The sequence below is a fragment of the Bacillus rossius genome, chromosome 5, assembly GCF_032445375.1.
Source record: "Bacillus rossius redtenbacheri isolate Brsri chromosome 5, Brsri_v3, whole genome shotgun sequence".
Lineage (NCBI taxonomy): Eukaryota > Metazoa > Arthropoda > Insecta > Phasmatodea > Bacillidae > Bacillus > Bacillus rossius.
Genome location: NC_086333.1, coordinates 34,833,917 through 34,849,827, shown reverse-complemented (window position 1 = coordinate 34,849,827; position 15,911 = coordinate 34,833,917). Strand labels below are relative to the sequence as shown.

General features: G+C 39.4%; 1 protein-coding gene across 1 annotated transcript in view; it reads left to right on the top strand.

Annotated features, from left to right (window-relative positions):
• Nucleotides 1-6,102: 6,102 nt before the first annotated feature.
• The window catches only part of LOC134531693 (translation initiation factor eIF2B subunit epsilon), a 99,198-nt gene continuing 89,389 nt past the window's right edge, over nt 6,103-15,911 (top strand). Inside the window, exons 1-3 of the mRNA XM_063367504.1 lie at nt 6,103-6,378; nt 11,774-11,898; nt 15,090-15,275. Coding sequence (XP_063223574.1) covers nt 6,247-6,378; nt 11,774-11,898; nt 15,090-15,275 — 443 coding nt within the window. The 5' untranslated portion in view covers nt 6,103-6,246. The remainder of the gene's footprint in view (nt 6,379-11,773; nt 11,899-15,089; nt 15,276-15,911) is intronic.

Below are 15,911 nucleotides of genomic sequence, written 5' to 3'. Positions count from 1 at the left end.
ATAGCATTTCAAAATTCGGTCATAGCAGCAGACATACTGTATGTCACGAGTCAGATATCCGCAAATACAATATACTACTGTCTCATAAGGTTGACGTCGTCCGACCGAAGGCCACCCTAAAGCCCGACCTGCAACAGCCAGTATTCAACCCCGCTAACAGAACGCGTCCCTAGCCATGGCCCACCCGAGTCAGGCGAGGCACCAGCAACCAAGGTAGAACCCGGCCCCCCCCCCCCCAAATAAACAGACCGTCATTTCAACCAACCACGTTTAAAAACAAACACAGATTATTAAACAGTATTGAATATTAATTTGAAGTTGGTTGACGAAAGTGCGACGTAGGAGTGCCCGGGCACTCACGTGTGTAATACGTCGATACGTGTGTGAGTGTTCCCCTGGCGGCCTTCTGCCTGAATTAGTCAATGAAACCATATGATATAATTATTCACCCCTCGTGTTACGTTATTACCTCCACCAGAGCAATCCGGCAAGAGACGAACAGTCGCTGGTGTGACGTAAAATTTAAATGAAATAATTTCTAAACATAATAACTTCAATTTGTAGAAGGGACGAATGATCTTTATTCAGCTTTAATAATTAACGTAAGAATTTAACGCCCTTAAATTCTATTATTAACATATCATATCAGAAACTAACGTAATGAGGTCAACCCTGGCGCGAGGGCCACCGAGCCTCGGCCCGACGCCATGACATGACGCCAGTACAGCGCGACTCGTGGACCGGGGCGGACGCACATCCCACGGAGAGACATCATCCTTTGTCCACACCGAGTTCACTTCTAGTAAATATAGTCACTTCTTAAAACCTCTTTTTTATTAATCTCTCTGTGCATACCCGGTCCAATTTTTCGGCCCAGGGCCTAATCCGGCCGCATAAATTTAAACCCCCCCCCCCCCTGCATCAAACTTGGTCCGCGGGGTAGGTTCAGCATTCGGCACGGGCCGTCTCCCGAGGAACAGAACTTTAGTTAAAATCAGTTGCTCCGGCACTGACACCACCCCGTAAGGGAACTTTGAGCGAATTTAGCCGCGGTCCGCGCTCCACGACCGTGGACGCGAGCACTGCCTCGATACGTAGATTTACGAGATTGGCCGCCTCCAATCACCCTCACCCCTCGTTTGAGTAACCAGGCTCAGAAACGCCTAGTGCCACGCTAATACGGAATATTTAGTGATTTTGTACGACGCCTTGGAACTGAGCGTTTTTCTTTTGTAAACTTGTGCAACGCAACCCCACGTAACATTCATGAACTTGTGTAACGCACCCTCGTGCAACATTTCTTTTGTAATCTTGTGCAATGCAACTCCACGTAACATCATAAACTTGTGTAACGCACCCTCGTGTAACATTTCTTTTGTAAACTTGTGCCACGTTTATTAAGTAACCCTCAGACTCAGTTGTGTGTAATTGTGTAGTTTTTGTATTTGTGACGTCACCTGTTGTACGACGTGGCGTGTAACCAACGGCGTTACACATAGACCACAGTCGCCTGAATAAATGACGCACATCATTTATTGCCTCATGTCAGCGTATGATTACTCAACCCTACGATTCCCAACCACCGCCGAGTAGGGAATTCCTTAAACCCACGCAACATCGCCGACGGTCCTAGTGGGCCACGCAGGGAAATCAACCCCACGACCCACCTTACCGACTAGAACCAGAGCTAGTCTGGCGTCCACCCGGAAACATTACATTCACAGCAGCCACCCCCGCTAGGAACCGCACCGGGACTCGAGCCCGAGACCCCGGACGACGGCAAGGTAGAAAGTGTGAAAAAGGAATTACTAGAGTATCTCGTTGCCATCGGCCAGCGCGTGGAAGCTTCGGATTCTCGAATTCGCGACATGATCGAAGTTTCGACTGCGCAAAGACGTAACGACCTAAAGTCGCTCTTTTCGAAACTTTATTCGCGTCTTGTGAAAAAAGACATATAAGCATGGATGAAAAAACCAATTTAGCCAAACAACTACATGAGGTGATCGAGGCCATACGATCAAAGTACTTGCTCGCAAAGCAACATAGAATAGCCGACGAGGTTCGTAAGGAAGAGGAATTCAAGCCCCTAAGTACAAGACTGGATAGTTTGATATCCAGGAAGGACGAAGACGTAAAACCTGTTAGAATAAAAATTAAGGAGGAAGAGCTACAGTCTACACCTGCAGGGAAACGTAAGTGTGTCATTGAAAACGACACTACTTCTAGAGTGGATTCTACGGCAGAAGATGTACAGCGTAGACGATTTATCAGGAAGAAAGTACGTGACACAGGACCCGAACTCGTACCGCTAGCGAACGAATACCTAGCCTCTTATGCGTCTGGAACAAGCGACACGACTTATGGTGTGTGTAAACGCAGGAATAAATGGGTCCTTGGTTCGAAGGAAGTACATTTCTTGCCTATTGATAAGAAACAGTGCGGTAAAGACATGATTAAACTAACTTGCAGTCTGTGCGAATTTTTGTTTCGCAAAAAGCCACGACAGTATTCTAAGTACTTGCATAAATATCACAAACTACTAAAGACCACACATGTAGTTTTCGTAAACAACGATCCGAGCTCTCTAACATTCAAGGACTATGAGCATGAAAAGTATCCAATTATAGCCAGTCTTTTTTCGGAAATAGTGGGGGCCGGGCTACATAAACTCGATACTGGTAGAAAATTGTACCATGTGATGCCGTCCCCTCTACCTCCATTGATTTTTACGTGATTTTTATACTGTTCGTGATCTCAGGGAAGGTTCGGCCTTGTGGCTAGAGGTAGGGGTTAACGCAGTAGGACCCCCCGAGCTGTTATGGCCACTCGGTACACCTGAAGAAGAAAACAAAGTTACTGATTGATGCCTGATGAATTTATTACGGCACAGCCGTATACATAGTGCTGCCCGTCCTGGCCGTAACAGTTGTCCCGAATTGAATAGTCACACGCGCAGCCACTTCCTCAGTGGCAGCTCACGATTTTACTACGTGTGAAGGACCTACTCTTGCACATGATGCGGTGGTTACAGAATAAACCCTAACATGACATATTATACCCTGACGAATAAAACACTTCACAATTACACTTTACGTATTACACTGGGCTAATGACACCTAGGCCCATAACTCCGGCGACTCTACCTGACTCTTAGACTTGTCCCAGATATTGACTCGTTAGTAAGTTTGGTGGCACGATACCGTGCGGCGGTTACAAAATAAACCCTAATATGACATATTATACCCTGACGAATAAAACACCTCACTATTACACTTTACGTATTACACTGGGCTAATGACACGTAGGCCCGTAACTCCGGCGACTCTACCTGACTCTTAGACTTGTCCCAGATATTGACTCGTTAATAAGTTTGGTGGCACGTGACGCCTACTGGCTGTCCCGTGCAGGCTGAAACTATTTAGCCGGTCAGCTAGGTTGTTGCGTGAAGCGCCGACGTAACTTCTCGTAGACTCCCCACAGTACTTACGTATTATGCTGAACACTCGTCTTGGAGCACTGATTAATTTAAATTGCCGTCGCCCGGGTTCTCGTGTTCGAGACTCAGCGGTGTTCCTAGCGGGAAGGCTGTTTTCTTGCGGGGAAACGCGTTCGGGAGGGTGCCAGGCTAATGCGGTGGTTAGCCACGAGGTGGGTCGTGAGGTCCGAAGGCCCCTGCGTGGCCCACTAGGAACGGTGGCGGTGGTGGTGATGTTAGCGGTCCCTAATGCCTGCTGCACCACTGGCCCTACACAGCATAGGACGCTGATCCCTAACTGGATTGGTGAGGTTCAGATATAACGTACACGGTTTTGCACTGTCGTTTACATGTCGCGCACGGAGTGTGCGGAGTGGACGTTTAATTACGCTGGCAAATTACACTTGCAATTACATTCACACGATTTCCCTACATAAAGTACACTGTCATTATACACTGGGCGCTCTGACGCGCCGTCACTAAATTTATGTCCTCACGCCAGTCGAGGTTGAGGGAGAGAGTTTGATTGGAGTTGGCCAATCCCGTAATTTGTGAACGGCGACGCGCGGGCTCACCTGTGTGGACCGCAGCTCGCTATTAAATTAAGTAAAGTCTTCGATTAGATGTAGCCAGTGCCTGTGCACTCGGCAGTTAATTGAAAGTCTGGTATGGCGGGAGTCGGCCCGTGCCGTATATTGCACGGCCCCGCGTAATGCGTTGTGCGGGGCGTGTTATGTCTACGCGGCTGGGATAGGCCCTACACCAGAAAAGGACCGGGCGCGCACGGGGATTAATTAAAAAAGGTTTCGAAGTTTGACTATAGTTACCAGATGGAAGTTCAGTGAAGACAAAGGATGATGTCTCCGCGAATCGTGCTGTACTGGCGTCTGGAACTGGCGCGCGGGGAGGGGTGAGCTTCCTGTCGTGCCAGAGTTTCTAAAGTTCCGTTATTCGTAAAAAATTATATTAATAACAAAATGTAAGTGGCTCTAAATTCACACAATAAAACTTAATAATTAACTCTATATATATGTTTTAGAAATGACATGAAACAAGTTTGGATAAAATAAGTTTGAATTATCAGAGTCACACTGGAGACTGTTCGTCGCTTGATGACTGCTCCAGTGGCGAATGATAAATGCTAATTTGGGGCGGTTTTAATTAAGTCACATATTACACTATTGAATTCAGGCTGAAGGCTGCAAGTGGAGCACTCACAGCTGTTTTATTAAAAAACTTACGTGAGTGACCCGGGCACTCCTACGTCGCACTTGTGTTGCACGGTGTTGATAATTTAAAGTGGCGTATTCTTTAAAGTGTATTGAATTTACCGTGTACGTGACACGGTTTGTCTTGCCGGTTAAGTTAAGGGTGTTGATAATTCCTAAGTTCCGCGGCGCTTGTCTGACTCGGGTGGGCCATGGCTAGGGGCGCGTTGCGTTAACGGGGTCGGATACTGGCGGTTGCAGGTCGGGCTTTAGTTTGGCCTTTGGTCTGACGACGTCAAAGTGAAATACCACATGGTAAATTGAGGCCGACCACGGAACTGTACGAAAAAGATTGAGAAAGATTACGACTATTAAAACTACATGTCGGTGAAAACAAAAGTTGCTGGTTCCGTGTTGCGCGGCAGCTGCCGGCCTCTCGTAGCTCCTGAAGGACACTGCCGCTCACCGCGCGCGACACCCCTCGCCCGCCATCCCTCCCACGGAAACGTGTGAATTTCGCGGGAAACTGAACCGGCCAGGTTCGGGACAAGGCGCTCAGTGAAACATAATTTTGAAAGGACTGTAATATTAAATGATGAAAATAATGTCTAATAAAAACCTGTGGAAAAATATACATAATTAAATTTGTTGTAGTTCGGCGGCGGGATATGCCTGGCGTTCGCCTCGTTGCACGATCTACACTTTGGTGCACGCACGAGCGCGTTCGGTGCACATACCTTTGCGAGACGTTGATGAGGCATAGCGGTCTATGCATCATAGAGGAGCATTGGCGGTCGGCGTCACATGTATATTATGACGAACCAAACGAGTTGGTTACGAGACTTTGACTTTTAATGGCTTCGCAGAACGCGGGAAATTATTCGCACACAAATGAAATTGTATCCATTATGGAAGAATCACAGGAAGGGGGATATATTGAATAGTGATCATGTCAAAGTGTTGCATAAACCCGCAAAACGTAGTTATCCACGTCGAAAAATCAAAATCAAAGAATTGGAAGACAATTGGCAGTCTGATTTGATCGAGATGATTGAATATTCGCGTGTGAACAAGGGCTACAGGTACATTCTTCTTGTTATTGACACTTATTCCAAATACATTTGGACTATTCCCTTGAAACGTAAGACTGCAGCTGATGTTACGAATGCGATGGAGGATATTTTGAAACAAAAACGTAAGCCCTTATTATTACAGATGGACGACGGGAAAGAAATTTATTATTAACAGTCACTTTCATAAATAAAGTAATTTGAAACTGCACAATGTAAACACTACACTTCATCCTATTTAGGGCGTCAACCAAAATGGCGCTTTCATTTGTTAAAGGAAAAAAATCACCCCAAATATAAATACTTACTATGTTTTCATATAGATGTAACCACCTTATGGCTGTGCGTTACTTTTGTTTGAATTCCCACAGAAAAACGGCCTAACAGACATGCTGCACCCATGCAAATTAGTGTTTTAGGTTATGATCAACGTTATGTTTTTGAAGTACATGTGATTTTGTTGTTATTAATAAAGTGAAATAAGTCAGCAGCGATGTCCAAACGCAGTAACAAAGGAACAAAGTCAGCTTTGGAAAATATAAAAAAAGAAGATGTAGTTCAAGCTGTGGTTGTTATTGATTCCTTTAATAATGTGTTTGATCCAATAACTTATTTGAAACCAACAGTAAGTACACGCTGATAGGGTTATTTTCTAGAAAAATTCCAACAAATAATTATTCGGTCATATTCGTAGAATGTTTTTTTTTTTTCAAGAATCTCCTTAAAAATTGTTTTTGGGATGACCAAATTGGTTTTCCAAATTAGATTATTTGTGTTTGGTTTTGGCTTAATTTTTTCTCGTTTTTCACATGTTGCATATTGAATTTTTTTCTCAAGCTAAAGCAGAGCAATAAGTTTGTATTTGTTGCATATCATATATCGCCTACTTCTTGAGGTCCTGGCACAGTGTGCTTATTAGCTGCAGTGGGAGCAGTCTGCTGTTGGCAATTTAGCTTCTGATTGGCTAAGCTATGCGTTATGAGACTGCAGATTTGCAGCAGGTTGGCATTGAAAAACAGTGTCAACAGAATTTGGTAATTTTAATTTATTTGGTATGTGCATCTACTGCTGAGCAGCATTGTGTAAGTTATTATCCATTCTAAATGATACGAACTAATAAAAGTTGTTACATATGTGCGCAAGTGGATTATCAAAGTTTTGGTTACCTACTATTAATGAGAGGTTTGCATCCATTAAAAGCACATAAAAACTGGGACATGCATCTTTTTGGTACCTGACCTTTTTCATAATGATTCTGTAAAAGAATATTGCTACAAATGAAATAGTTTTCTGGTATTACACCATTTTAATGGTTGTTTATGTTAGGTAAGCTACATTAAGGTAAAATTATCTAGCAGATGGGCACTTCTGAAAAAGGAAAAATAAAAAAACCAGAAACTAATTTTTTTTTAGGTAAATATGTAGAGTCGCAGTATATGCGGAAAAAAAAATGCTAAAAATCCGAAAATACTTTTATTCTATGCTCTTTCACTTCCTCTTTTCAATAAACCCGGCGGAGATAAGAAATTCCAAATACTTTAGGAGATATCGAATTTTTATTTTCCATCACAATACCGACCATTGTTGCTTGTTTACGTTTATGATTTTTTTATTTTCGCGACGTAGGTAGAATGACTACATCATTTTCTACTAGTGGCAAAGGAATTGTACCCGCCTCTATCGTAGGTGATTTTTTAACGTTTCAAATTTTAATGTTTTATTTGTTGCGCAAGTAATAAGTAAAAAAAAAATTACGTGAGTTTCTACCGTTTCAAATTTTAATGTTTTATTTGTTGCGCAAGTAATAAGTAAAAAAAAAATTACGTGAGTTTCTACCGTTCATCCTTTGTCCCGGTTTGTTAGGTCAGGTCAGCTACATTATAAATACTTTAAAACTAAACAACCATTAAAATTAATTTATATTATTTTTAATGTCTGCTTAGTTTGAAAGTATTAATAATGTAACTGACCTGACCTAATCGACCATTTTAATAATTAGGCATTCACGAACGGTAAATCAAGATGCACAGAAAGTTCTGCAATTCCCGATTACACCCGAACAATTTACCTTCGGCCAACCTAGGGTTTATTTATTAATATTTATATTTCTCTGTTTATTTTAATGTAGCTATACTAACCTAACTAACCGTCCATAGTGTTTTAGTGTTTTAATGTAGCTAACCTAACATAACATAACTATAATAAAATTATTTTCAGATTTTAATAGATACTCCTAAACAAGCAACAATGTAGTCGTTCACCTACGTTGCGGGAAAAAAAAAAAATCATACTCGTCTCGTAAACAAGAAACAATGGTGGCCGCCTGAATTCACAGGTATTGTGATGAAAATTTAAAAATTCGATATCTCCTAAAGTATTTGGAATTTCTTATCTCCGCCGGTTTTAATGAAAAGAGGAAGTGAAAGAGCATATAATAAAAGTAATTTCAGATTTTTAGAATTTTTTTTTCGCAAATACCGCTACTCTACATGTTCAAAATTAAAAAATTCCATATCTCCTAAAGTATTTGGAATTTCTTATCTCCGCCGGTTGATTTGAAAAGAGGAAGTGAAAGAGCATATTTACCTTTTTTTACATCATGACATATTTTCTTTTTATTCTGTTAAAAAAATTGTGATATTATAAACTAGTTTGTAGTTACAATGGTGGTAAAATTAGTGTCTTTTCCGATTGAAAATGGTGATTTTGAGCACTAACAATGTTCCTGAATGTACCGTGAAAAAAGCATTTTTATTATTCATACTGGATTCTGAGAAACTCATTTTTTGGCAGAGCCATAAATTTAAGGGCAATTGTACATTAATAGTAATAAAAAACCAGAAAAATATTGATTGGAAAATTATTATAATTGTAGTGTAACAATGATATTAGAGCAAATGTAATAATTTTGCATCAGTATTTACTCATCTTCTAGTGGCTAAAATATACAATTTTTGTCGACTTTAAGACAGTTTTCCACTACCAAGTTTACTACAATTTCATGCCACCAGGATCAATACATTTTTTTGAATGATTTCTGCAGTGGGAAAGGTTGACTCAAAACTTATTTTGGACATATGCCATTGGCTGATGTAGGGGTGTGGGAACTCTTGTCAAATTAAAATAAAGATACTATTCTCTTGATTTGTATCCTTTGGCTTAAACTGCCAACTCCTGGCAGCCTGGGGCAGTGAAACCAAATTCAACATTTGGAAACCAGAAACTTGTCTAACGCCAGCTCGACCAAAAAAGCCCACTGTCTGAACCGGTCCTGTATTCAATTAATATCAAATACTCAACAAAGGAGTTCATCATAATCACCATGGCAGCGAGGGGGACAATTGTCTCAAGTGTAAAAAAGGTAGGTAATTTTCTTGAAAAATTATTTTGGGCCCAGTTGGTATCTTTATAGTCTATTTTTTGAAGGAAAAAAAAGCTTATAAGATAATTTTCCTGTCTGTGTTTATAGAGACATTACATGTGAAACCATTGAGCCTCATTTCTTGAGGGCCTACCGGTGTTGCGTTTTATACTGATTGTAGAATTAGTGGGCGCCACCACGTGAGTGGGCACGTGGACTCGACTGGAAACTCTTACTCAGGGCGTACCGTGGCCCGTGTGAGGTGAGATATTGGCCCTCCTGACTCCGGCGTTGACACCTGTACCTGTACCTAGCCCGCTCTCAGCGTCGGGTACTCTCCTACCTAATCGCAGTGGGCTCTTAGGGCATCCCACATGCCGCTGACTGGAGGAAGGACCCACGTGGCCCCCAAACACAAAAACACGTGACTCGTTTAAGTTGATTTATTTAGACTTAACAGGCCCTCTTACACTCCTCTCTTTACACGGTTGAAACGCCCGAGGCACGAATTGGTATAGATTAAGGAGGCGGACCACACACGTGGCCGCCCGAAGCTTTTAGGTAGAGTGAATGCTAAAAACTCCTGGGAGTATATAAACCATTTAAGATACAGCCCCACTGACCGAGAGAGGCCCCGAGGATAATAATAAAGCGGTTTAGATTAATTAAATATACAGAGCTACCTATCAGTGAATCAATGTTGATGTCCTCGGGGTGTCTGCAGAGACGTCCGCTCTTGGCCGGCTGAAGAAGTAGACTGGGGCGAGCCAAGGCTCGCGGCGGGAAACATGGCGTCCTTCGTGCCGAACACAAATACCGTTATCATTTGTAAGACTGTGTGGCCCGGGTTATTAGAAAAATAACATGAACCTCTTACAAAATTAATACATACATACCCATGACCAGACTTTCGGTAATAACTAATTGTACATGGAAAACAGTTTAAATAAAGTTTTATATTACTTCCGTCGTCGCCTGCTAGGGAGCGTCATTGGCCGTGCTTGCACTTACTTTACTAAAATTATCTAACTAAGAAACAAAGAACACTCACTCGGCTGACCTGTCATAACATTATTTAGGGGTTAAAAGAAAAAGGCTTACAATATTAATTTAGGTGTTTTAGTGGTACGGAGCACTGACGCTAAGCGCCCTCTTGCGGCAGTTCGTGGCGCGCAATTCAAACACCCACACGACTACGTATGTATCGGTGCAAATGCCGGGCGGGATGGGGAGGGAAATGGAGGATGACCAGGCTCATGGGGCGAAGCCCCGGCTGATGTCAACTTGAACATCACCATTTGCCAAAAAATTCACACGATTAATAATAAAATAATACCTACAAAAAATTTTGTTTCAGTTGCTTAGTCACCATGTTTTTTTTTTATAAAACTCTGTGAAAAAGTAAAAACATAAAGAAAGAAACTGGAAAAATGTAAGTTTTCATATTTACAAAACATTTTTCAGCACCTGTTTATATCTAGAGTTCCATTTGGTTTCATTGAAAATCTTTTGAAATTGGTCGTCATATAATATATTACTTAGCAAGGTTTAGTTGAGATTAATAGTTCAAGATCACCCAAAATTTATTCATTCCTGAATATATCCAAAAGTATATTTTTTTCAAATCTATTATATATATTTTTTGACCATTAAGAACATATTATTTAAATGACTATTATACATACTTACAATATTTGTTATTGTTCAAAAACAGTAACTATTTCAATTGCATATTTATTTTCATCAGTTATGCTTGACCTATTTAATTTATAATTTTTTTACTTGCAAAATAAATAATTAAAATTTTTTTTGATTATTTTAAATACATGTTTTACTCTGATGTTCAACGTTTAAAGAATTTAAGACTGTGCTGAAGAATTGTTTAAAATGTTATATTTAGATAAAATGTTTGCTGTTGAAATACTACATACTATTAACAATTTACCTTTGACAGCATGATGAAAATTTAAGTTACAGTAACTTTTTTTACCTACCATTTTCAAATCACACTGATTAAAGTTGAAAATGCAAAACCTTTTTCAGAAGACGGAAGAAACTAAATTAAATTATTAGAAAAAAATAATTAGTTTTGCATAAAGTAGGCTAAATAGTTATAGTGAAAACTTCTTACATTCCATTCACCAATATCGCCCAGGTATTCAACTATATAAATTAATTTTGAGCCTGCAAACAAAAGAACAGGTGGCAGAACAGTGCTTGCGTGAATTAAATAAATGATGTGATTTATTTAGCAGAATGTCCATCTATAATTTGTGTGTGTGTATGTGTGTGTTGAGGTGTGTGTGGGCATGTGTGTGGGTGTAGGTGCATGTGTGTGTGCATTTATGTGTGTGTGTGTGTGTGTGTGGGGTTGGGAGTGAGGGGGTGTGTGCTGGCATGTGGGGGTGTGTTTGTGTGAGGGGTAGGTGTGGGGGTGTGTGAAAGTGTGTGTTTGTGCATGTGTTGGGGTGGGTGTGCATGTGTAGGTGTGGGGGTATGTGTGTGCTGGGATGGGATTGGGGGTGCATGTGCGTGCATGCGTGGGGGACAGGGGTGGGTGCACATGTGCATGTGTGAAGGGGGGGGGGGGGAGATTGCGCAAGTGCGTGCGTGTGTGAGATTAGCAGCTTTTAGAACGTAGTTGAACACTTTGTTTGAGGTGCTGTTTCCAATGGTGAACACTCCATTGCTGGACTACACGCTCGAGATGTTGGCCCTCTCCAGAGTGCAGGAAGCCATACTCTTCTGCAGTTCTCACACGGATGCAGTCAAGAGTCACGTCAAGTAAGATATAATTGTGCTTTGATTCTGGATATTATGAGAGGTATTTCTGGAATTTGCTATTATCACAGGTCAAGGCCCAGGGGCATTCCATATCAAATCAACCAATAACATAATGACTTTAAAACGTGATGTTTTCATAATATGTCATATTTGGTGATTTTGTTATACTCATCATTATGACAAAAAATATAAAGTAAAATTTTTTTTTGACCATTTTTAGTCTACAAATTTTTGAAAAATTATAAAAAAATGATAGTTTGTATGAATATTTTGAAATATTTAATAGCATGTTACTTTAAAACCTTTTGTCTTAGAAAGCTAAAATTTTTTGTACTATTCTCTTTAGGATGACAAGGGCTTTAACTTGACATATAACTTGAGTGTATCACATTATATTTTTTCCAAAAAAACTCAAAAAAGTTTTTTTTATAAAAAACAAAAATTAGAATTTTTAATTATGATGAAAAAAAAATATATATTTTATACCAACCTCTTTAGTAAGTTGTGTACGAAGTTTCATGATGTTATTGGAATGGTATCATATTGAAATTATTTTTTTTTATGAAAATTGATGTTTGTGAAAATTCTGCTAATTCATGACTTTTTTATTTAACTTTTTAATTTAATCTTGTCTTAATAATTGATTCTCTATTATACAATATAAATTTACGTAAGTAATGTTAGGTCTAAATAGGGCGATAATAGTTACTTTGGTAAATATAACAACTGGACCTAACAGGAGTTACTCAAGCAGTGACATGTTTCTTTCCTGTCTCAACTTGCAACCCTTAGTCAGCTTCCTCCTACTAGGACTCTTATCTTCATTCATTGTGTTGTGACTTGTCTCTGAGTCAACAAGTGCTCTGTGCAAGTTCATAACATAACAAATGAATAAACCGTGGGGTAAATATTGTTGCAATCCTTTTAATAAACACAGGCATTGAGGGTCTCCGGCCAGAGGGGGTTGTTACCGCTGGATCTCTAGAAGTGGTGGGAGTCAGTGAACACGAAAGGTCGTCTCTAGCAGAGAGTGATTACAGGAGATGTCTGTGCATCAAACCCCATTTTCCCAGCTAGATGTAACTGGGAATTGCTGAATTCCAAAATGAAAGGAAACCCATGGAGATTGTTGCATGCTTTCTTTTTATACTCATGCTTAAGTCTCAGTTTTACATGCCGAGTTGGTTATTTAACTTTCTTGACATCACTATTAATCAAGGGATTTTTCGGTAAATTTTTTTTCAGTAGTTATCTTGTTTATATTATTTGGTCACAAATGTTCCCACCAGATATGTACCAAATGTAGTTTTCGAGTTGTAAAATGTCTCACAAGTGATGATGACTGTGAACACTAGTGTGACTTAACACTATATAATATTTAATAAATATCTGTTAAGTAAACTTGAGACAAAACATAGAATGAAACAGATTAATTTACAAGAAAAGACAAGTCAGCATGTGAAACTAAACTTAAAATAGGTAAATGTATGTAATGCACTGTCTAATTTATAGGTCTGAGGTACGTGAGTAGTAATAATAAACCTGCTGTATTTATTGCAAGGAAAAATAGTATGTACAAGCTAAGTCTCATAATACGTACTTTCCATTCAGTTTAGTTTAGTTTAGTTTATTGCGACTAGTTAGTCTTTTCAGTCGTAGAAGCTGGGACAAAGATGTTAAAGTCAGACTATACATAAATATATTACAATGACTTTTAATTAAACAAATAATATATTTCATTAAAAAATCAAAATATTTGTGTTATAATTTTTGTAATAATAATCTTAAAAAATGTAATATTTTTCTAAACTTAAGTAGTTTTTAAAATGAAGTCTACCTGTTAAGAGTTGAAAATATGCATTTATAAATTCTTCTATTATTTGGGAGTAGAAACTGAATGAATACTTATAAACTGCTTTAAGAAATAAAACCTTTTTGGTGTCAGACCTTTATTCTTGCACTGATTTTTAGTCGTAGGCTCGTCATGGCACCCCTTTTTTCTCTGAATTTTTTGCAGCATTTGTAGCGACATTTTCCTCCTCGTCTTTCCAACATTTCAATTTGTTATTACCTCCGAATGCTCCTTCCTCTAGACGGCATTCCCTGCACATGCGCATGCGGGGGGTTGGTTCCCGCTGAAACTCAAGGACAAGAACCTTTCGTCTCTCATTCTGGTTGTGGGATTTATCAGAATAATTAGTTTAGGTTTGCAAACTTGCAATGGGCAGTTTCTTTATTTTCTAAGTTATTTCTGTGGTGGGCAGTAGTGAAACCTTTTGACTGGAAATAATTTTTTGATTTTTTCCTCTTTTACTAAATTTAATTTTGGGTTTCGCACTTGTAAATTTTGCCTGGTTTTAGTTTTGTCTGCTTGCGAACACTGCCTAGATCCTCCCTTGTGTTTTTGCATTGATTAATAATACTCTCCACATTTACTCTTTGTGTGTCTTGGTATGCTAGACCTGACTGTGTTAAATTCTCTTAATATGCTTTGAATATGTTTAAAGTGACCTTTTGGTCAACACAACTTTTTTAGTCTATAATAATTAATACACAGTGTAACTTATACTTGTATTAAACATGGCCAACGTTGACAGTACATAAATCTGTGTAATTATGTAATGTTCTTGAATTGTAATTTTTAGTGCCTTAAGAATTATCATGTTGATGAAGTTTTATGGTGGAATCACATATACAGATAAATTGCAAGGGCATGCTTATGAGTATTATGGTCATTGACTTTTTTTGGTTTTGACAAGTATATTGTCTATAGTACTATAGTTTTCACTATGGTAAATTGGATCAGAAGGACTTCTGAATTTATTGAATTATTTGCATTTAGTTGGAATGTCATGTTTTTTCAATGTTGTAAATGCCATGTACTATTCTTAAGACTTTAATATTTTTGTTTTGTGAAAACAATTCAATAGAATAATGTAAACTTTTGTGCCATATTTTAAGGTTTCTGGGGAACATATACACATAAATACTACAGCATGAATATTTATTATGATTTTCTTAAGAAAATGTTATCAAACCTTTTTAACGTGTATAAAATTATTTTGAACGATCTCACATTATGCAACAAACGAGGTATTGAATTTCGAACTAATCCATTACAAATGTTATTATTACAGATTTCAGTTCTATCCGTTTCTTATTTGTAATGCATGTGGTTCTGTGTGCTCTAGGAAGAGTAAGTGGGCTCATCGCTTGAGTCCTATGGCAGTGAAAATAATAGTGTCGGAAAGCTGCCGATCGTTTGGAGATGCCATGAGAGACTTGGATGCCAAGGGCGTCATCAACAGTGACTTTATTCTGCTGTGTGGGGACACTGTCGGGAATTTGAACCTGTTGCCTATCCTCCAGCACCACAAGTATGTATGTTTTTTTGGTCTGGAATAGTTAACATATGTATGAACATTGTGCTCACTTAATCTAGTGAGTAATTAATTGTATTTAATTTTGTTATGTCCGTCCTATTAGCTCCGGTTAGAGCATCTGGCTGATAAACTTAAGGTCCCGGGTTCGATACTGGTTGGAAATTGAATTAATAAATTAGGGTTCAAAATGTCTCATCGACATTGAGGACATTAGAGACGATGAAGAGTGGTGAAATGAGATTGGATCGTTGATGTTTTGGGTGGGGGGGGGGGGGGGCGGATGACAGTAGTACCTCGAGAAAGAGCACAGACTCATGGCACTATTTGCCACTTATAAAAAATCCAGGTTCGACCCACCAGAAAACAGACTCAGATTACCATGGTGGGAAAAGAGTGATCTGACACTCACCATTCACTCTTAGAAATATTTTGTTAAAGTATGTGTATATTTTTGTAGTTAGAACAAAGTGTCAGGGATTCTGACTGTAAAATGACTTTTTACGTTGGCCGCTGGCGGAGTCCGGGAAGTCGTGGACCCTTCCCACCCCCAGCAAGGGAGGGTGTGTGTCACCTGGCCATTAATGACCTGTCAAACACTGCCTTCCCCCTCCACGCACCCACTGCATCAGT